A 20980-nucleotide genomic window follows, 5' to 3' on the forward strand; every position below is an offset into this window, starting at 1 on the left:
CACATACTTCTTCCCACAACTCAGCTCCCTGGTCCGATGAGCCCATCACTGCGTCCCACACCTCATATGGAGAATTCACGTCCCGCCGGTGTTGATTTTGGCTACGCAGTCACTTTTAGGTACTGCCCATCAGTACATTTTTTATTTGCTAAATTGCCCACGTCTCCCAAACAAAGCAAGGAAGAGATGAGTTGGCTGTTTTTCCGCTCATACAGAAAGGTAGAAGTGGCAAAAAATAGTCTGAAATTTATAGAAACTAAAACCAGAGACAGGCAGCTTTTCGCTCAGGGAAACTCGGAGTCAGTGGCTGCCAGACAGCTGAGTAGAGTATGGCACAGAAAAGCCCTTGCCAACTCTCCTGACACAGGCAGGCCTTAAGCACACACCGAGGCAGATCTCAGCCTCTGGAAAACTCCCGCTCCCATTCTCTCATCTCACAGGGTGGGCTTATGCGGAAATGGCTTGACCCTTACCCATGCCAGCTGCGTTTCTGGCAGCGTTTGCGTCTGCACACAACTGCTGTGCCTTTCTTCTCCTCTCAGAGTTTTAAAGGTCACTGCCTATAAGCTGGGATGGCTCAAGAACCTGTGAATTAGAGCCCCGACGGAGCGCTGCCACTTCTCCCGGAGAGCAAAGCGGAAACCGCAGACGACAAACCCTCCCCTGCTCCTGCGGATCAGCCACGCTCCCTGCCAACGCCCGCCAAGACAAGGGTCTGGGATGCTCCGTCCTTCCACAGGACCGCTGGCGCAGGCCTCCTGGGAGTTCAGTTCTTTCTGGCTGTGGTGAGGAGCCCCTCGTGCTGCACCACGCCAGCAACAGTCCTTCCTTTGAGCTCTGGCTTCAGCCACCTCAGCCCCCAGCGACCCGCTTCCAGCTCGTCTCCCACCGTCCCCAGAGCGGCTCAGGCAGCAGCAGGACTTTCCCCCTACACCGCAGGGAGCCTCTGTCCGCAACCGGCTGCTCCTACCTCTCAGAGGCTAAAGATTTCGAGGCCGGACGTGTCTGCCCCTCCGGGGGCTGGGCACGGGCCCCATCTAGCGGCACCGGGAAGGGCGGCCAAGCCCCGGGCTCTGCCTGTCCCGGGGGAACGGTCTCACGGAGGGGCCTGCAGCCCAGCAGCTGGCGGACGGGACGCTGAGGGAACAGGAGTGCCACCGGAGAGGTCTCTGCACCCCGGGCTGTGCTGCAGCAGGCAGGGGAAGAAGCTCAACAAGAACAAGGACGATCCCTGGGGAGAGCAGAGGATGCGTTGGCTGGGGGACTGCAGGGTTTCCTTCGGTCCCGCACGCACAGAGCGGCCAAAAATAGTGGACACACACCAGGCACGGCACCCGGGCACCTGTCCCAGGCCAGCGCTGCAGACACGTGCTTGGCAGAGGCGCAGGAGCAGGCTGCAGACTCGGAGAAACACCACGCACATCTCCTGCATGTTTTAAGCGAGACGGCCCCAGTCCCGCATGCTGGGTTGACACGGGACAGTTCACATTAAACCCAGGACAGTGAGCCTAACGTAAGGCGTGCTAAAGGAACAGACACAGCCTACAAAGCAGGGCACAGCAGTTTACACCACAGTAAACAAGAGGAATGAGGAGGATGCAGGGAAGGAGCAACGGCATGTGGGGAAGGCAGGACCAGAACAGACACGAACGCTGCACAGCCTGAGAGCTCAGTATCACACACGAGGGGCTACCTTAAAAGAATTCCAAGTACCTTATTTTAATTTCTTGACATGGTAAAAGTTTACATACTTTCATCTGGCAAAGAGAGCCGAACAAATTAAAAGGAATCAATACAAAGAAACACGAGGGGAAGTGCTGCTCCCAGACAGCAGCGAGAACGCAGTTGGTTTGTTACTGAATATTTATTAGCGGGAAGACTAGGAGTCGACTTACTACAAACAACAACAGAAGAGTCTATAGCAAGGGCCAGCAGCCCTCCACACTCTGGGCAGATCCCCGGGAAACCAGCAAGAGACACCACGGCTCTTAGGTGTGGAAGCAGGAGAAACAAAAACAAAGTTTAAAAAAAGAAAAAAAAAAAAAAAAAAGGGGAGAAAGTTCATTCCATTTGTCACTGTTGTTACAATGAGGTTAACACAACTATTAAGGCTACTGCACAATAAGAATATACGGGCGTAACAGCGAGACCTGGGAAACAGCGAGGTTCCTGAAACAAATGATTTAAAAGTTCCCTGAATAAGGAACTTAAGTAGAAATACTATAAATAAGAAAATTTTGGAGCCTGCAGCGTGATGGGCCCACTTGCCACACACAAAAATTGACGCAACACAACCAGTCATTTCCAAAGGGGTTTGTAATGGACCACGAAACGTTCCAGCGGCTTAGGAGTCACCGGGCACGCGAGCGTGCCCTTTGCAGGGGAAAGACTAGGTCTGCAGCGGTGCCGGGTGGGTATCGGCCATCCTCACCCCAAACACCAGCTGCCGCAGCTGGCCTGCTCTGCCCAGGCAGCGGGGAGCGCTGCCAGGAGACAGCGGGTCGCAGCCTGACCACGCGCGGAGATTATCAGGACTTTAGCATCGGACCTCCGGCCCCTCCCTTCTCTCAGCCTGGGGAAAAAGCATCTCGTGCTGAAGGGGCACCAGGACGTACGGGACGTAACTCGGTTTTAGCCAAGAAAGCGGCTCCAGTCCCAGTGGCTTCTGGCACACGGGAAGGGAAGCCACCTGAGCTCGTGACCAGCCAGGACGGCAACCAGCCCTAGTTTCAAGCGCCACCTCGTGCTCTGCACTGACCTAGCCAGAACTCACAGGGCAGAGACGGATGAGGCAGGCTCTGCGGGGTCAGAAGAGAGCCAGAAAAGGAGCGCGGACTGCTCAGCGGCACTGGGGCCTGGCTGCTGCCACCAGCAAGAAGGGGCAGGTGCCCCTGTCTTTGCAAGGGGTCAGTGCAGGGCACCAGCGGCAGAGGGGCCCGGCTACAGCCAGCGCCTGAGAGCGAGCTTCTCTGCCCCTGCACCACCCCCTGGGCTCGCTCTCGTGCTGAAGACTGCCTGCCCCATTCCCAGCGACTCCAGTGAAGCCTCCAGCCAAGAGATGGGACAGGACGAGGGCTCGGTCTCTAGCATCATTCCTACTCGGGCAGGAAGGCAAGGCATGAAGGAATGTCCCTGCCTGGCTGGTGCTCTCACTCTGCAGTAGCCTCTAGGGCACCCCAAAGCAGCACGGCCTTCTCGTTACCAGTTACTAGAGGGAGGGAGAACTCCTGAGACCTGAACAAAACCAATCACAAAACTAGGCGAGAATTTCTTTAGAGTTTAACTAAGAATGCAATACTATTTCCAGCCAGTTTCCCATCTCGATAGTCACGTAACAAACCAAGGCAATGACGGTCTTTAGTTGACTGAACAGTTCTCAAGTTCAAACGTTGACACTTAATAGAGGGTCTCAGCATTGCTGCTCCGAGGCCTCTTGATCTTCTCAATGTTTTTAAGGATCATGTCATGCAAAGTGACCTGCAAAAAGGGAGAAGAGGACTCAGAGAAGGAGGGTGAAGCCATCCAGTGCTTTCACAATGAGCACTGGTTCAAAGAGCAGCACAGCTCTCCCTGGCACCACCCTCAACCCCTGCACGCCACCACACCCCCAGTGAAAATAACGGCTTCCTTCAGCCAGACTTTACAGAAGCCACTGCACGTAACACCAAAACCAGAAGATTTCTTAACAGACACCAGGAATGGCTTCTGCTGCCTGAAAAATTCAGGATCACAGGCTCCCACAGAGGTGGAAAGAATATTTTGTGCTAGACTCCTGTGAACAGTCAGCGGGAAACACCTGCATCTCCGGGAGATGGCGGAGGGGCAGCACTCGGCTCTTCTCGTTAGAGCCAAAGCGGAGTGGGGAGGAGACAGGCTTCCTGCCAGGACCAGGTGTGCTCACGGGGAGAGGAGAGCGCAGCAGCAGGGTCTAAAGAGCTCTCCCCACTGCTGCGCAGGGAGCCAGCGCAAGCTCCAGGGTTTTTTCACTTACATATTGATTCCTCAGCTCTGAAATGATGAGGCGCAGACTAATGTACTCCTTCTCATCAATCTCTGTCACCGTGCGGCGGTAGTCCTCCTACAGAGAGCAGACGCATGGCTGAGCGGCCTGAGCTCAGCTCTGCCTCTCAGACTGCAAGTGAAGGGCCTGCCTTTCACAGAGGAATCCCCCCTTCAGCTTGCTCTCCTCTAATGCAGATGTCCTGCATCCTCATATGATCCCCCCCTCTTCCCCCAGGGCCCTCAGCTCCAAAAGGACAGTGATGAACTGGCCCAGAGAGTCCCAAAAATCAGCAGCTTGTAACGCGTGAAAGTCCACTTCCCCGTCTACTTACCACGTGGGGGTACTTAGCTATTTTGGAAACCAACTTTGCTCTTGTGATATAATATCTGGTAGGAAAAGGGAGAGACTAAAGGTCAGACAAATAATACCAAGATTTTTTTCAGGCCCAGCTGCCCTAGAAAAGCTGGAGGACCTTCCCCAAGCACTTTTCCTAAGACAATTCCCAAAGAAGAGGTCCGTTCTTGCATGCCTACCTAGAAATCTGGTCCAGGTAGGACGCTGCCTCACTCTCCACAGTTCGAAGCTCAGCAACTGTTTCCTCCTGCAGGGAGGACAAGCCATTAGCTTCACGCAACTGCAGCTGGCCTTCAGGGCTTCGAAAGCAACACGTCTCAGCAGCGCCAGGTCAGGGTCAGGTTTGAGTTTTAAAACCTAAACCAATCCCATGACTGCGGCTGCCGGATACCATCAAAGGTAAGATTCAGAGGAACCCAGGAGATCCACGTCCCTGGGGCACAGCTGTCTCCTTACCTGAATAGAAACACCAAAGTTGTTTCCATCTTCTATCCTGGGGATCAGAAGCTGCACCCACATTTTGACCTGCGGCAGAGATCACAACACTGATCAACGCCAACATCTCCAAAGAGACCTCTCTCGGAAATTTTAACAAAAGCCCCCCAGAACCCTGCCTTCGCCATGCAGTTCATGATAAACTCTGCAGGTCCTTCATGCTCATGCAACGCTTCCGAGGAGGTCATTTCCCACGTGGCTGGGACGCCACACAGGCCAGCAGAAGCACAGCTTCCCACGGGAAGCTCCCCTGACTGTGCCACAGAAGCTCTCAGCAGCTGTCTGTGACTGTGCAAAAGGAGGGTGAAGAAAAGCCTCAAGGGAAGAGCCGGTATAACAGACACCATCCTCCTTCAGCCCGCCGAGGGCTCAGAAAAATGTTATTCCCCTGCTCCTACCTCCCAGCCACTTCTAGACACCGCAATCCGAATCCTGCCTTTCCTCATCTACAGAACACAGAGGGGCCTGCTCCTTCCCCTCCGAGCACCTTTGCCTCCCCAGGAGCAAAAGCATCCTACCGTCTCCACTTGCTCCAGCGCTCATACCCACCGTGTTACACTTCTCAATAAGCAGCCTGATCTCTGGTTTCACTTTCTCAATGATGTCCACCAGCTGCTGGTTGCTCTTCAGCATCCCATTGGGCATCACGAACACTTTGGTACCTAGCAGCAGAGGAGAAGAAGGCCTCGCATCAGCGACACGCAGGAAAAGGTGGGCCAGGGGATGAGACCGAAGGTCCGCCCGAGCGTCTTATCTCCCGCAAAGGCTAGCAGTGGACAGAGCCAGGCTATAGCTAACCTGTGGGGAACGGGAAGTTTGACACGGGATAACAGCAGTTACCACAAAGGAAGGAAAAGAGAAAACACGGAGCAGAGATGAGAGCTGATGAGCTCTAGGCTGCTGAGGCTGGGCACAAAGGATTTTCCCGATGCACGTGTATGAGGTGTTTCTGCCTCAGCTTAATCCAAAGCCTGGTATCTTCCTCCAGACAAGGAGAGCTTTCAGCCCAGGGCCACGGGGAGCTCAGCTGCCTCTATCAGCAGGCCAAGCTCAAGCAAGTACTAAAGCCTATCACAGAAGTCCTAATTATGCTTGTAAGAGCTGGAACCTGACTCCTGCACCACAGAACGTCCGTAGGTCAGGCTTCGAGAGGTTGCAAGACAGTCCTGCATGAGCAGCAGCTGCCCTCAGGACAGGGCAAGGGGGTTCACGTGATTTCGTAGCCCTAAGGCACGGCGCACTGGTTTGGGGGGCAGGCAGCAACACAAGAGACTTGGGGACTCTTACCCTGAAAGGTCTCTTCGCGGTCTTCCAGCTTCCTCTTTTTCATATTTGGCTAAAATATACAAAACGTTTTACTCACAAACTAGTCGTAAGCTATAACAGTGTTGCAAAGGAAATAAGGAAAACCTCAGAGCCTCTGCTACGCTCCTGGTTTCTAAGCATCCTTCTTTAAAAACAAAGGAGGACCGCACAGTACAGCATTACCTCCAGCAGACTTCCCAGGCTTGAGAGACCAACTCCTAAAAGCCTTTGGGAGAGCCACAGCCTGCTGTTAAATAAGAATTTCCTACTCCAGCACAGAGCAAGCAATGCAGTTTTAATTAACAGAAGCAGGGATCGCAGCCAAGAGAGTAACCTTACCCCGTCCAGTCCATCGTGGCTGTTTGTGAGAAGAATTGGGTCAGGCACTGGGAGGTTCATGTCCGAATGGATCTGAGTGAGATCATGAATATTCAGGATAGGCTCCTGGAAAAGAAAGCAGATTTGGCATTTAATTACGAAATAACAAATTCTGTCACACCAAACGCAACGAGAAGACAAAAGACTCAGACCTCCCTCTTATCCAGCTGTAAAATAAGGGATGAATGAAAAAAAAGCCATCTAACAATAGGCCCGTAACGAGACCTCCCTCCACCCAGGAACAGCGGGCCAGCTCCAGACTGTGATCAAAGCTATCCACCGTCTGCCACGCTGGAGCCCCCGTGAGACCACAGCATCGTGAAGGACGGTCCGAAGTTGCCCAATACGTAAGAAAGATAAACGTGGTGATTGCACAAAGAAAACTGAAAAAGGAAGCACCCCCTCTACAGCTAAGAGCGCTCAAATGCACGCAAGCAACCGAGCCACTGCTCTGTGTCTTCGCAACAAGGTGAAATACACAAGAAAATACACAGGAGGAGGCCTGCCACCTTGCTTCCGACACCTGCTTGGGAATGAAAACGGACACAGAAGACAACAAAAACCTTACCTTAAGGAACCCATCAAGTTCTAACAGCTTCTTTGGGAAAAAGTTTGCCACCAGGTCTTCAGCCTGAGAGAGAAAGAACAGACGATGATGCGAAACAACGCCGCAAGGTTCCAGTTAGCAGGCAAGAACTGCAGGGAAATCAACTGTTCAGAGGCAGGAAACAGGAGAGAACACAAGTTCTGCTCCCACCCGCCACGCCAAGCCAAGGCGAGAAGATGGCAGGACACCCATGAGGCGACATAACCTCACTCCAGTTGGTGACTGAACCTCTGAGCGCTGCTGAGCTTCCACGAGAGGCTCAAATCACAACCAAGGCTGTCAGAAAGACACGGCCAAACGGCCTGTTTCCTGTCCTGTCACGTTCTGGGCAGCAGCAGAGGGACACTCACCTCACTCGTGATCCGCTCCCTGAAGGAGTCGACCTGCAGAAGGGAGAAAGCAACGGTTCAGAGCCGCTCTCACCAAGCGGGGCTGAGCGTGAGCCAAGCGCCGCGCCCTGCAGCTACAGAGCTCAGCTACAGCCCGAACCCGGGATCTCTCCAGGTACCGTTCTCATCCTCCTGAGAAACGCCCGAGAACCGCAGGAGCCCGCAAACACCGAACGGCAGCTCCCCGTGCGGGCCGGCCTCCAGAGCCCAGCGCAGCAGCGCCAGGGAAGGCGCGGAGCAACGCGGGGGCGGAACTGAAAACCCAGCAGCTCCCGCCCGGGCTGCCTGCGGCACGGGGCGCGCAGAGGAAGAGCCACCGCGCCGGGGCCGGCGGCCACCCTGCGCCGGGAACCGCTCGGGGGCGGCCGCGGCGCGGCCCCGGCCCCGCCTCCCCCCTTCCCGCACCGTTGCGGGGCTGCGGCGCGGGGGCGGCGGCGCTTGGGTGAGAAGCGGGGGGGGGTTCGGCAGAGCTTGGCGGGCGGACGGGCCGCGACCAACGGCCGGACGGCGGCTCCGGGCCCGCCCCGCTCCGAGGCCCGGGTCAGCGCCAGCCCCGTTCAGCCCAGCCCGACGGGGCCGCGGCGGCGGCGGCGGGGCGGGCGCACCTTGAGCTTCACCTCCGGGTCCACCTTGAGCAGCGAAGCCATGGCGGCGGCGGGCGGGCGGGTCGGGTCGGGGGGTCTCGCTCTGGCGCGGGGGCCGCGCTGCCGCCTGCCCCACCACCGGCGTCGCCGCCACCGGAACTGACCTCACGCGGCGCGCCCGCCAATGCCGCGCGCCCCCCGCCGCCCGCGTGACGCGCCCCCGCGCGCACGCGCCGCCGGGTCCTGGCCGCTCACGCGGCGGCCCCGGGGGCGGGGCTAAGGGAAAATGGCCGCCGCCGGCTCTTACACACCTGCCAGGACCGTGCTCCGCTGTCTGCGTCACGTCCGTCGCGGGGCGATGGCGGAGCGGGCGCGGGGCGGAGCGGCGGCGGCATGGAGGGGAACCGGCCGCCCGCCTGCACCACGCAGGTCAGCTTCGTCTGCCAGCGCTGCAGCCAGCCGCTGAAGCTCGACACCTCCTTCAAGATCCTCGACCGCCTCACCATCCAGGAGCTCACCGGTACCGGCGGGGCGGGGGGCCGGGGCGGGGGGACCGGGACCGGGGCGCGGGCCCGGGTGACGCCTCCTCTCCCGCAGCCCCGCTGCTGACCGCCGCCCCTGCCCGGCCCGGGGACGCGCACGAAGAGGAGAGCGCCCTGACGGAGGTACGGCGGGGGGCGGGGGGGGGGGGGCGCGGCGGCGGAGGAACCCCCGGGCCCCACCGGTGACGGGACCCCCGGGCCCCACCGGTGACGGCGTCCCCTTGCCCCGCAGGAAGCCTTCGCGGAGAACCGGCAGGATGGCGTGTCCAGGAGGTTCATTCCGCCAGCCAGGTACGGCCGCCAGCAGCTTTCCCCCGGGCAGCCCGAGCCGGCGCAGAGGCAGCGCCCGGGATGGGGCCCCCGCCTCTGCCGGAGGGGCACCCGTTAGCGCGGTGCCGGGCGGCCCGTTGCGTCTGACCCCTCGGAGCTTTCCGGGCGCTCCCCGCGGCCCTCGGGCTCCTCGGCAGGCAGCGGCGCAGCGCCGCTCGTTAGCGGCAGCCAAACGCAAAACGCTGTCCCGATAGAGCTCTTCCGAAATGCAGCCTCCCCCGTCCTTCCAGGCACCGCTTGCGCGCTCTTCCTGCCTCTTGAACTAGTCCCAGATTTCAGTCTAGCGCTAGACGCGGCTCCCCTAGACCCTCGGCACTCAACTCTCAATAAAATTCCTTCCAAGAATGATGTCGACGGAGAGCGCCAACAGTTTCACGCTGATCGGAGAGGCGTCGGATGGCGGCACGATGGAAAACCTCAGCCGGAGACTGAAGGCGAGTTTTGCGTGAGCCGGTAAACTTGGATCCTTTGAACAGAGCATCAGCTTCTCTAGATGCTCTGCAGCCACCTGGAGTACTGTGTCCAGCTCTGGAGCCCCCAATGTCAGAAGGACATGGACCAGTTGGAGAGGGTCCAGAGGCCACGCAGATGATCAGGGGGCTGGAGCAGCTCTGCTGCGAGGCCAGGCTGGGAGAGCTGGGGCTGCTCAGCCTGGAGAAGAGGAGGCTCCGGGGAGACCTGAGAGCGGCTCCCAGTGCCCAAAGGGGGCTGCAGGAAAGGTGGGGAGAGGTTCTTCAGCAGGGCCTGGTGGGACAGGACGAGGGGTTTTAAATAGAGGGAGGTAGATTCAGATTAGGAAAAAAATTTTTACGCTGAGGGTGGTGGAGCACTGTCCCAGGCTGCCCAGAGAGGCGGTGGATGCCCCATCCCTGGAAACGTTCCAGGCCAGGTTGGACGGGGGTCTGAGCAACCTGATCCGGTTGGAGATGTCCCTGCTCCTGGCAGGGGGGTTGGGCTGGGTGGGCTTTAACTGTCCCTTCCAACCCAAACCCTTCTGTGATTCTAAGATTAAACTGCAAAGTTTCCCACACCACTGGCCTTCCAGTATTTTTGTTGGTGAGTAGTTTAGCAAAGCTGGCTTATTTTAAATCAAGATTTGACCGTATTTTGCCAGCTGAAGGAGGAGAAGTTCGTATCTTGAACCCCAGCCGGCGGCTGCCCGTGCCTTCACGTGCACTAACGGTGAGCTCTGCCCGCAGGTGACAGGTGACCTCTTCGACATCATGTCCGGGCAGACGGATGTGGACCACCCTCTGTGCGAGGAGTGCACGGACACTCTGCTAGACCAGCTAGACACGCAGCTGAACATCACCGAGAACGAGTGCCAGAACTACAAGTGAGTGATCCGGGGCGACCCGAGACCGGGTTTCTTTAGCTCGGAGCCTAGGGAGAGAAGACAGCCTCGATCCGGCTTTTTGTGATCAATAAGAGATGTTTCTGACTTCAGCACTTGATTTTTTTTTGTCTGAATGAGATGAAAAATTAATTTTTGAGAGTCCTGTGGTACACGGCTTCTCCAGCTGGAGCCTGTGAGCCCATCGGAACGACCGACGTCACGTGCCCACGGTTCCTGTGTGGCAGCTTCGCAGAGATGGTTACTGATGGCAGCAACAGGGCCTCGGTCACCACCTCGCTCCCCTGAGTGTAGCTCCTGACTCACGGGGCAGGAATAACACGGAGAGCTCGGGATTAATGAGAGGGGCACGTGAGATCAGAGTCCCCGTTTGAGCTTCTGTTCGCGCGCGCAGGCTGTCATGGAACCGGGATCTTCCCGGGATCCCGGTTTTGGTAATCCTGTCACTGTCCTTTAGGAGATGCCTGGAGATACTGGAACAAATGAACGAGGACGATAAGGAGAAGCTGCAGACAGAACTGAAAGAACTTGCGCTGGAGGAAGAGCAACTGATTCAGGAGCTGGAGGATGTTGAGAAGAACCGCAAGATTGTGGCGGAAGACTTCGAGAGAGTCAGAGCAGAGGCGGAGCGGCTGGAGCAGGAAGAAGCTCAGTGAGTGAACTACAACTGCGGTTGACGGCAGGGAGTTTAGGTCACAGATAAACGAGAGCATAATATGGAGAAACCTGCAAATAGCGCCCAAACGCACGTGGCTCGCTCTTTGCGTAATTGAAGTTGGCCAGACCGAAAAAGAAACGGTGTTGGTACACTGAGCAGTCGCTTTTCTGTAAAAGCCTGCGCTTAGTGTTTCCTGTCTTGCTCTTATTAAAAGGTACCAGAAGGAATACTGTGAGTTCAAGAGGCAACAACTGGAGCTAGACGATGAGCTGAAAAGTGTGGACAACCAAATGCGTTATGCCCAGATGCAACTGGATAAATTAAAGAAAACCAACGTGTTCAATGCAACCTTTCACATCTGGTAACGTAGCCGCTGGAATATCGCGTCACTTTGCTACGGATCGGCAACGCAGGGCTGTTTAAGTAGCGCTGCCTTTGACAGGAAAGGTGCTAGCTGAGTCACAGTTAACCCACCGCACAGCAACTGCTCACGGCTCCCGGCAGCGTCAGCCGAGGGAGGTTTGTGACGCTGCGCAGGTGGGAAACGGCTCTTGCGCCGACCCCGTTACCGAACCGGGACCTACCGTGCTAGCCAGCCGTAACGCTCTGACGTCGGGCTGGGCAGAGCAGGTAGCTCAGCGGCTTTGGGTGGTTGGTTGGGTTTTTTTATGAATTGTGTCATAAAAAGAGAACGAGTGGGTGGTATTTATACACGCTTTTTAACCAGAGCCCCCAAACCCTCCTTTTGCTGGGCTGGCAGCGTGCATTCCATGACTGTTAGTCCGTGGCCCTTGTTTGGTTAGCGTGCTAGGAGCTGTTCCTGCCCCAGCGTGCTTATTTATCATTCCTCTTATCGCAGGCACAGCGGTCAGTTTGGCACAATAAATAACTTCCGACTTGGCCGTCTCCCCAGCGTTCCTGTGGAATGGAATGAGATCAACGCTGCCTGGGGGCAGACCGTGCTGCTGCTGCACGCCCTGGCTAACAAAATGGGCCTGAAGTTTCAAAGGTATACGCAACGTAATACGCGTTTCACATACGGGCCGGATAAAGGCAGTTGGACTCACCTGCCTGTGAATCCTGTCTCCTTTCAGATACCGTCTGGTACCGTACGGCAACCATTCGTATTTAGAGTCCCTCACGGACAAATCGAAGGTAAGAGATCCTGCACAAATGGCAGGACGTTGACCTTGAGTGCCACGGAGCCCTGGGCACGCTGGGGGATGCAGAGGCCAAACCCAGCCCTTTATGTTACGGTACAGGAGAGCTAGCTGCTCCGACTTCTCCAGCACAGTAAGATCTCGCTCCATATCCTGGATTGAGCCACGTGTTCTGCCATCCAGTAGCGTTAAAAACGCCAGGAGCCTTGAACTGCACAGGGCAGCTGAGCCGAGGAAGATAACGTGATTTGGGATGATTGTTGGCAATTAGCAACCCATGCCTTCGTGCTGCAGGCGCTTACTACGAAACAAGTCAGATTTATTACGTGCCACAAACCACTTCTAAGCATCCTACGACAAATTGGAGAGCTGGGATGACAGTACCTAAAATGGAGCGTTTGGGGTGCCTGAAACAGATCTCTTTTCCAGGAGCTCCCCTTGTACTGTTCTGGAGGCCTGAGGTTCTTCTGGGACAATAAGTTTGATCATGCAATGGTGGCTTTCCTGGACTGTGTGCAGCAGTTCAAAGAAGAAGTGGAGAAAGGTGAAACTCGGTTTTGTTTGCCTTACAGGTGAGTGTTGCTCTGTAACATGTCAACTTAACACCTCGCGCGCTGTCCCGCGCAGCACTAACCGACCTCTGGAGCAGCCGACAGCGCTCCGTGCTGTTTCAGTCCTGTCTTTCTGGAATCATCTGGTGTTCTCTACAATCTGCAGGATTACCACATTCACTCTTAGCTTAATTGAAATTTAAAGCTAGTTCCTCAGGTGAAGACCCGAGGCTTGCTAGACTTCCTTTACAAAGTATTCTTACATAGAATAATATGAATATCAGCTTTAAATTTTAGTACTTAACGTCACACTGAGATTAAATGCTTGCAATAGTAACGCACTAATAAAACTTTGTCTCTGATACAGGATGGACGTGGAGAAAGGAAAGATTGAAGACACAGGCGGCAGTGGTGGCTCTTACTCTATTAAAACACAGTTTAACTCTGAGGAGCAATGGACAAAAGCACTAAAATTCATGTTAACTAACCTCAAGTGGGGTCTTGCCTGGGTCTCATCTCAATTCTATAACAAGTAACCATGTAAAGAACTCGTCCTGGCCGCCGTAGAGTGTCTGCATTGCGTTGGAGAAAGTCAAATTAAGATGTCTCTTAATATTAACCAGTACAAAATGTTTACAATACCAAAAATCCACAAGACACTTTATTTAAAATACCATTATTACAAGTAGTATATAGAAAAGCAATATGTAAAGTTATATCATTGAGCTGAACAGAATAAAAAAAAAAAATCAGCTATTACGAGATGCTAAACTGGTACTTTGGGGTTCACAGATACGCGTCGGAATTCCTGTCGAACTTAAAACCACCAGTGATTGAGATGCTACTCTGTTACAGCTTAACAGACAGGTTAGAAAAGCAAAATGTTGCAAACAGAGGGAATAACGGGGGAAGAACTCACAGCAGCTCTGTTGGTGGGTACAGAGTAACTACGGTTTGGAATAAAATCTTTTCTAAGCGTATGGGCGCTTCTTTGTGCCACCGAAGGTAACAAGGTTTGATACTGTTTAAAATCCTGTCCGCTGTGATGCTACTAACTCTTTGTAATACTTCCTGCAGCCTTGTTCTTGCGCAGAGGTGCACCGAGTAAATAATAAAACACTATTCTACACAAAGAGTGCTTTCATCTGGCGCGGGCCGGGCACAGCGCTAACAGCCCCCGGCACTCGCGTGGACCCGCCGAACGGGCAGCTGCTGTCAGGACAACGGCATCGCTTCAAAACCGGTGGGACTCTGTCCTTTTCACAGCACTGCTCCGCGAGCTGCCTTGCTTAGGGTAAGAGCAAACAGGCTCTGAGCACCGGCAAAGAGGGAATGTGGGAAAAAAAAGCAGCCTGGCTGCAGGAGCAAGAATCCATTTTTTAAAAGGCAGCAAGCGGAGAAGGAAAGTACAGCCCTGTTTGTAATGACTGGGCACGCAAGCTGCTTCTGGCGATACAGATGAGCAGTCAGAATGCCATGCGTGTTAACACCTTTTCAAAACGTGACTCTGAGAGTTTTCCCTTTATTCAAAGGAAATTTACGTTCATAACTTAGAAGATGTAGCTCCTGCCATAAAGCTTTTGGTGCTGAGGGAGGTATTTCTAAATGCTGCTTTGCTCCCCCGTGCCTCCCTTCACAGCACTAGCGCCCTTGCCTGAGGGGATGAGCTTTTCTAATTAACGCGGAACACACGAAATGTTACAGAACACCCGGTGTTCAAAACCAAAAGTAAAACCGAGTTGCGTTGGCTGCCCAGTGCGGTATCCCTAGCAGCAGCGTAACAGTTTGCTGCTGACACGCTAGCGACTGGCGGTAGAAGAGAGAACTAGCTAAGAGGCATAATTCTGTTTGCAGGAGCTTTTGTTCCGCTGTTGCTACAGCGCTGCTTCGGAGTGGTACTGCCTACGATGTGTTTCAGGACTGCGTAAGAAAGTTCTAAGATACTTTGTGAAGTAATGCCAGTGATACAGTTTAAATGCTCCACAACCTTAAAAAAAAAAAAAAAAAAAAAGATACTTCAGTGCCTAAGTGACATTAGTTTTCAGACATACTCGTTAACCCTCAAAGCTAACGAGAAAATAGTGCTCCCTGGGCACAGGCTAACAGGTTTTTAACAAAAGTTAAAGCCTCTCAGTTTGGGGATTTTGTTGTGCCTTTTTTTTTTTAATTTAATTGCTTCTACTGAAGAAGTACAATGAAAAACCCACTATCTGTAATCGATTGTTTGGTGTAGTATTCAGTAGCGGTTTGGGCAGAAAGCTGCCTCGCAGGATTGCTTCTCTGCCTGTCCGTGAACCCACGCCTGCGCGGGTTTGTGCGGGCTGTAGAGAAGCTGACGCGTGAGGATAAGCTCGCACGAGAACTGCCCGTGTCCCTTCGTAACGCTCATACAAAAGCACACAAGCTTCCCGCTGAAAACCCCTGGAAGACGTCACCTCCCTCACGCTACTCCCAGTGGAGTTTACCTGGCTTCTTGCTGCGCTGAAACGTATCAATAACCTTCACCTTTTTTTTTTTTTTTCCTTTTTTCACGTGGAGCTAATGCGTTTAGAAGCGACTGTACCTGCTTCCAGTGCCCAGGGTTTAGTATGAACACACCCGTGCTGATAATTCCAACGGCCAAGAGCATGAAATCTTCCTTTACTGTCAAAAACTTGGCTCTGCAGAAGTAAAAGCACCTTCTGGTGTAACATGATGCTAGTTTTACAGCTCAAGAGCAGCCAAATGAAGCCTGATGTCGTTAACTTTAATTGACAGCGCTAACGCTGGATTTTTCCACTTAAGTTAAACGCTTTCCTAGCTGGCCCTAAAGCAAACGCGGTGAAGCACATCGCTTTGAACTGGTACGTTAAAATCAACAAACAATGCTGAAAGCCGCCAAAATTATTATTTATTTTTTTTAAACATCCCCCAAAATGGGAATTATGCTACTATATCTGAGCTTTTTTTAGAGTTCTAATTGCAAACAGTTATTTTAATTAATACTCGACATTAGCTACTTACAACTGCAGTTTGCTTGGCGTTGAATTTTCGATGGCAATCTTCAACAAAGTGTCGTAGATGGTGTCTCTTGCGAGGTAGGAGAAGTCGAGGAGCTGCAGGCACATCTGATGTAACGGTTTGGCAGGAAGCAAGCAGCCGTTATGTCCTAGCAGCGAGATCACACAAAGTCAGCCACGCGTTTTAAGTTACTAAACTGAATTGGGAAGAAGTGTTAGTTACTGGAAGCAAGGGATGCAGATTTCCGGTGCCAACGACCCTTTCGTGCCGTAGGCTCTCTCAGTCTCAGTCTAATTTCGCTCACTCTGAAATACAGGTTGTCAGAGCTGGGCAAAGCGTGGCCTTACGCTGGGTTTTAAACTTTTAATCTTTTACTGGCTGAGTCACAACTGGCTGTCCAAGAACATTCATCAGTTTCTACTACGGACAAAGTTCTCACCTGAGAAGTAAAGCTCTGGATAATCTGAAAAGTTTAACGTGCCTTCACAGCACGCAAAAATCTGTCACAGGAGACATTTCGGTTCAGGTCAGTAACAGCTCTATTACGCTCTTAAAAAAAAAAATACCTCCTTCCCATTCTCTCCTATTAATTTTTTTACCTAAAACCTCTAGAAGCAGTTCCACGTAAGCCAGAGGAGTTGACACGTTGATCTGGAAGCGCAGAGTTTTTAAAACAGCAAGCTCCGACTCCAGCAATTCCTGTTTCGTGTACGAGTACTTTAAGGACTGCAGAAATTTTAAAGCTGTGTCACTGTTAACTCTCTGAAGAGGGAAAAAAAAACAAAAACAAGTTATCTCCTAGGCAAAAGGCACTTTCTGATAACAAAGTACTCCCTTGCTTTACTCCTTCTGCTGAGTTTAAGCCTGAGCCAGCGCAGTGGCGACGCTGCCCGCGAACCCAGCTAACTCATCTTTTCAGCTGGCAGGAGAAATCCAGCTCAGACCTTATTTCCCACCGGCTTCCTCCCCTCCACAAACCTTCCCCAGGCAGCCGTGAACCCCCTCCAGCCAGACAATTTTCAGCAAGCACAGGCTGAGTTTTCCTGCTGTGTTTTTTCCTCCCCGGTACTGGAAACATTTCCTGACAAATTGTTACTTCATGAGTGACAATTAATATGCCCTAAACGTAAGAGATTTAGGTCTCCATCTCAATATCCTTTGCATTTCGTTATCACTAGTGTCTTTCAGAGAGGAAACCTGGTTTTAAGAGAGATTAACGTACTACACGATTTACTACACTGCTAAAACAATGCTAGAGGAAAAGGTTTAGCTGCCTTACGTTATAGTGTAAGGAAAGTTTGCTTGCAAGCTGAACGCAAGACACAACTCGCAGGACAAATGTGTCGTATATCTGATCTTTCAGAGAGCTCCAGCTGCTGCCTTGTCCTTGTTCACGAGTTTTACCGTTCTCTCTGGAGGACTGACAGATTTGTTCTACTTGCTTGATCATAAACCTACAGAAACCACAACTGCTCAGAAAACAGTTCTCTTCTGCTAAGAAAAAGGAAGAAAAGCAATGCTGCATGTACTCAGAATATACAGATAGCTGTTAATTTGAATCAAATGAGTAAAGCGACAAAGCTCTAGGCACACGAAAACCCACTGTGCGTCGTTTAAGGGGTACAGAGCACGCACAGCGTAGCCACGTGAAAGAACTGAGAAACGCATTGAGCGTTCAGGACATTCGTTACCTTTCAAGTAACTCGACCGCTTGGTACCTTGCCGATTGGTCCAAGTGCCATTTTTCAGACAAAAGGAATATAAATTCTGCCCCAAAAAAAAAAAAAAAAAAAAGCACAAAGTCATTCACTTCAGTCAAAGAAGCGAATTATACAAGCTAACCAGCTCAGGAGTTCACTGCAGAGGAGAGAGCCTCACCCACTATCTCTGTCTCTTTGAAGCAGCCGGCCTGATCTGACAGTTCACTCAGGTACTGTTCATTTTCCGTGGCCAAGTGGATCAGCGTATCCTCAATAATCTCAGGAGCGATCTCGCCGAAGAGGGGGCCCGGGTCGTGGCACCGCCATGCTGCCCGCACCTGGGACCCCATTCAGCAGCTCAGTGCCAGAGACAACCAGGACAACGAGTCTCTCAGCGGCACCCCCGCTGGGAAGGGGTCCCCAGAGCCCCCGCCACGGCCGGGTTCCGGAAGCCGCAGCCCCTCGCCGACGCAGCCGGTACCGCGACACCGCCCAGGCCGGGGCGCTGCAGGCCCCACCTCGGCGCCTTCCTGGTCACGGGGCTCCCCTCCGCCAATCAGAGCGCGCCCGCAGCCACGCGCCGGCTCCCAGCCAACCACTCGACGCCTCGCTCCCGCCGCCCCTGCGCGCGGCCAACCCCTACCTTTCTCCCTGCCGGATGTGACGTCGCCGCGCTGTGCGGAAGTGGCAGCGGGGAAGATGGCGGCGCCGCCGAAGGAACCGGGCGGGGAGGCGGCGTTCGCGCAGCGCATCGACCCCGCGCGGGAGCCGGGGCTCAGCCCCGAGCAGCGCCTCCTCATGGCGCAGGTAGAGCGAGCCCAGCGCCAGCGCGCTCTGCACCGGCGGCTCCGCGGCCGCAACGCGCTGCTGGCCCTCGGCATCGGCGCGGTGGCGGCCGGCGTCTGTATCCTGCGGAGCGGGGCCGGGGCCGGGACCGGGACCGGGCCGGGGGGGACGCGCCGGGGCTGCGCCCCGCTGTTTTCCTTAACGCCCCCGCCCCCAGACGGCTACACCTTCTACTCGGTGTCGCAGGAGCGGTTCCTGGACGAGCTGGAGCAGGAGGCAGAGGAGGCGCGGGCACGGGCGCGGGCGCGGGCCGAGGGCGCAGCGAGCTGAGCACGGCGGGCCCGGCCCGGCCCCGCCACACCCCGGGAGTGAGCTGCAGCCGCCGCGGGGCAGGACGGGCCGCGAGCGCGGGGGAACGGCCTGGCCCCGAGCACGGGGCCGGCGCCCCGGGGACGCGTGGCGCTGCACGGCGCTCGGTGCCGTCCAAAGAAACGCACCGGGGGGGCTCCCCTGCGGGCAGGGCCTCCTCCCCCGCAGGCAGCTGCCTTTCTCCGGGGGACCTTCGCCACGGGAAGGGCTGCGTGCCCACGTGTCCGTCACTTTCCACAATAAATGCTCTGTCTGGAGACCGCTCAGCGCTCCTTGGTAGAGCAGCTCATGGCCAGAGTCCAGCTCGGGATCCCACCCCCCCAGCTCGGGATCCCGCCCCCCAGCTCGGGATCCCGCCCCCCAGCTCGGGATCCCGCCCCCCAGCTCGGGATCCCACCCTCCCGCTCGGGGTCCCACCCCCCAGCTCGGGATCCCACCCCCCCCCGCTCAGGATCCCGCCCCCCGCTCAGGATCCCACCCCCCAGCTCGGGATCCCACCCCCCAGCTCGGGATCCCACCCCCCAGCTCGGGATCCCACCCCCCAGCTCAGGATCCCACTCCCCGCTCAGGATCCCACTCCCCGCTCAGGGTCCCACCCCCCGCTCAGGATCCCACCCCCCAGCTCAGGATCCCACCCCCCAGCTCAGGATCCCACCCCCCCGCTCAGGATCCCACCCCCCCAGCTCAGGGTCCCACCCCCCCGCTCAGGATCCCACCCCCCCGCTCAGGATCCCACCCCCCAGCTCAGGATCCCACTCCCCGCTCAGGATCCCACTCCCCGCTCAGGATCCCACCCCCCCGCTCAGGGTCCCACCCCCCCGCTCAGGATCCCACCCCCCAGCTCAGGATCCCACTCCCCGCTCAGGATCCCACTCCCCGCTCAGGGTCCCACTCCCCGCTCAGGGTCCCACCCCCCAGCTCAGGATCCCACTCCCCGCTCAGGATCCCACTCCCCGCTCAGGATCCCACTCCCCGCTCAGGGTCCCACCCCCCAGCTCAGGATCCCACTCCCCGCTCAGGATCCCACCCCCCCGCTCAGGATCCCACTCCCCGCTCAGGATCCCACCCCCCAGCTCAGGATCCCACTCCCCGCTCAGGATCCCACCCCCCAGCTCAGGATCCCACTCCCCGCTCAGGATCCCACTCCCCGCTCAGGATCCCACTCCCCGCTCAGGGTCCCACCCCCCCGCTCAGGATCCCACCCCCCCGCTCAGGATCCCACTCCCCGCTCAGGGTCCCACCCCCCCGCTCAGGATCCCACTCCCCGCTCAGGGTCCCACCCCCCAGCTCAGGGTCCCACCCCCCCGCTCAGGATCCCACCCCCCCGCTCAGGATCCCACCCCCCAGCTCAGGATCCCACCCCCCAGCTCAGGATCCCACTCCCCGCTCAGGGTCCCACCCCCCCGCTCAGGGTCCCACCCCCCAGCTCAGGATCCCACCCCCCAGCTCAGGATCCCACCCCCAGCTCAGGATCCCACCCCCCAGCTCAGGATCCCACCCCCAGCTCAGGATCCCACCCCCCAGCTCAGGATCCCACCCCCAGCTCAGGATCCCACCCCCCAGCTCAGGATCCCACCCCCCAGCTCAGGATCCCACTCCCCGCTCAGGGTCCCACCCCCCAGCTCAGGATCCCACCCCCCAGCTCAGGATCCCACCCCCAGCTCAGGATCCCACCCCCCAGCTCAGGATCCCACCCCCCAGCTCAGGATCCCACTCCCCGCTCAGGGTCCCACCCCCCCGCTCAGGGTCCCACCCCCCAGCTCAGGATCCCACCCCCCAGCTCAGGATCCCACCCCCCGCTCAGGATCCCACCCCCCCGCTCAGGATCCCACCCCCCCGCTCAGGATCCCACCCCCCAGCTCAGGATCCCACTCCCCGCTCAGGATCCCACCCCCCCGCTCAGGATCCCACCCCCCAGCTCAGGATCCCACCCCCCGCTCAGGATCCCACTCCCCGCTCAGGATCCCACTCCCCGCTCAGGATCCCACTCCCAGCTCGGGATCCCACCCCCCGCTCAGGGTCCCACCCCCCAGCTCAGGATCCCACCCCCCCGCTCAGGATCCCACCCCCCCGCTCGGGATCCCACCCCCCAGCTCAGGATCCCACTCCCAGCTCGGGATCCCACCCCCCAGCTCAGGATCCCACTCCCAGCTCGGGATCCCACCCCCCGCTCAGGGTCCCACCCCCCAGCTCAGGATCCCACCCCCCCGCTCAGGATCCCACCCCCCCGCTCAGGATCCCACCCCCCCGCTCGGGATCCCACCCCCCAGCTCGGGATCCCACTCCCCGCTCAGGATCCCACCCCCCCGCTCAGGATCCCACCCCCCGCTCAGGGTCCCACCCCCCAGCTCGGGATCCCACTCCCCAGCTCAGGATCCCACTCCCCGCTCAGGATCCCACCCCCCGCTCAGGATC

The 20980-nt window shown here is 56.3% G+C and overlaps 4 protein-coding genes across 8 annotated transcripts; 2 read left to right on the forward strand and 2 right to left on the reverse strand.

Annotated features, from left to right (window-relative positions):
- Positions 1-1694: 1694 nt before the first annotated feature.
- On the reverse strand, positions 1695-8282 carry PSME3 (proteasome activator subunit 3). Its single transcript, XM_086766775.1, has 11 exons — positions 8137-8282; positions 7493-7525; positions 7104-7166; positions 6497-6601; positions 6140-6188; positions 5402-5514; positions 4814-4882; positions 4537-4604; positions 4335-4389; positions 3992-4078; positions 1695-3477 (listed from the first exon to the last, which is right to left on the reverse strand). The coding sequence occupies exons 1-11, from the start codon at positions 8176-8178 to the stop codon at positions 3397-3399; spliced, it is 765 nt and encodes a 254-aa protein (XP_086622901.1). The 5' UTR covers positions 8179-8282; the 3' UTR covers positions 1695-3396.
- A 129-nt stretch (positions 8283-8411) lies between these two features.
- On the forward strand, positions 8412-13469 carry BECN1 (beclin 1). Its single transcript, XM_086766728.1, has 11 exons — positions 8412-8635; positions 8713-8780; positions 8890-8948; positions 9331-9421; positions 10187-10323; positions 10799-10993; positions 11214-11360; positions 11859-12008; positions 12094-12154; positions 12589-12731; positions 13078-13469. Exons 1-11 carry the CDS (start codon positions 8509-8511, stop codon positions 13244-13246), a joined length of 1347 nt encoding a protein of 448 aa, XP_086622854.1. The 5' UTR covers positions 8412-8508; the 3' UTR covers positions 13247-13469.
- Positions 13470-13697: 228 nt separating this feature from the next.
- Positions 13698-17891, reverse strand: CNTD1 (cyclin N-terminal domain containing 1). 5 transcript variants are annotated; one of them, XM_086766725.1, is made up of 7 exons: positions 17589-17891; positions 17402-17477; positions 16990-17164; positions 16310-16472; positions 15714-15858; positions 15274-15370; positions 13698-13998 (listed from the first exon to the last, which is right to left on the reverse strand). In XM_086766725.1, exons 1-7 carry the CDS (start codon positions 17758-17760, stop codon positions 13945-13947), a joined length of 882 nt encoding a protein of 293 aa, XP_086622851.1. In that variant the 5' UTR covers positions 17761-17891; the 3' UTR covers positions 13698-13944. The 5 variants fall into 5 exon arrangements, with proteins under 5 accessions (XP_086622851.1, XP_086622850.1, XP_010122777.2 ...); XM_010124475.2 differs by having other exon boundaries at positions 13866-14697; XM_086766724.1 differs by lacking the exon at positions 15274-15370 and having other exon boundaries at positions 13698-13994.
- A 203-nt stretch (positions 17892-18094) lies between these two features.
- On the forward strand, positions 18095-18579 carry COA3 (cytochrome c oxidase assembly factor 3). Its single transcript, XM_086766772.1, has 2 exons — positions 18095-18314; positions 18414-18579. The coding sequence occupies exons 1-2, from the start codon at positions 18110-18112 to the stop codon at positions 18524-18526; spliced, it is 318 nt and encodes a 105-aa protein (XP_086622898.1). The 5' UTR covers positions 18095-18109; the 3' UTR covers positions 18527-18579.
- The last annotated feature ends 2401 nt before the right edge of the window (positions 18580-20980 follow it).

This window comes from Chlamydotis macqueenii, chromosome 25 (genome assembly GCF_036417535.1).
Source record: "Chlamydotis macqueenii isolate bChlMac1 chromosome 25, bChlMac1.mat, whole genome shotgun sequence".
NCBI classification, from domain to species: domain Eukaryota; kingdom Metazoa; phylum Chordata; class Aves; order Otidiformes; family Otididae; genus Chlamydotis; species Chlamydotis macqueenii.

Excerpts from the sequence above, each read along its gene's own strand:
- PSME3 (XM_086766775.1), bottom strand. The coding sequence starts at position 8,178 with ATGGCTTCGCTGCTCAAGGTGGACCCGGAGGTGAAGCTCAAG. Across the intron at positions 4,883-5,401 it reads TTATTGAGAAGTGTAACACG|GTCAAAATGTGGGTGCAGCT; the intron begins GTGGGTATGAGC and ends TCTCTGCCGCAG. Across the intron at positions 4,605-4,813 it reads ACTTTGGTGTTTCTATTCAG|GAGGAAACAGTTGCTGAGCT; the intron begins GTAAGGAGACAG and ends TCCTCCCTGCAG.
- BECN1 (XM_086766728.1), top strand. The coding sequence starts at position 8,509 with ATGGAGGGGAACCGGCCGCCCGCCTGCACCACGCAGGTCAGCTTCGTC. Across the intron at positions 8,949-9,330 it reads AGGTTCATTCCGCCAGCCAG|AATGATGTCGACGGAGAGCG; the intron begins GTACGGCCGCCA and ends ATTCCTTCCAAG. Across the intron at positions 12,009-12,093 it reads ATGGGCCTGAAGTTTCAAAG|ATACCGTCTGGTACCGTACG; the intron begins GTATACGCAACG and ends GTCTCCTTTCAG.
- CNTD1 (XM_010124475.2), bottom strand. The coding sequence starts at position 17,760 with ATGGGGTCCCAGGTGCGGGCAGCATGGCGGTGCCACGACCCGGGCCCC. Across the intron at positions 16,473-16,989 it reads AACTTTCCTTACACTATAAC|AGAGTTAACAGTGACACAGC; the intron begins GTAAGGCAGCTA and ends TTCCCTCTTCAG. Across the intron at positions 15,371-15,713 it reads ACGCCAAGCAAACTGCAGTT|AGCCAAGTTTTTGACAGTAA; the intron begins GTAAGTAGCTAA and ends TTACTTCTGCAG.
- COA3 (XM_086766772.1), top strand. The coding sequence starts at position 18,110 with ATGGCGGCGCCGCCGAAGGAACCGGGCGGGGAGGCGGCGTTCGCGCAG. Across the intron at positions 18,315-18,413 it reads CGCGGTGGCGGCCGGCGTCT|ACGGCTACACCTTCTACTCG; the intron begins GTATCCTGCGGA and ends CCCCGCCCCCAG.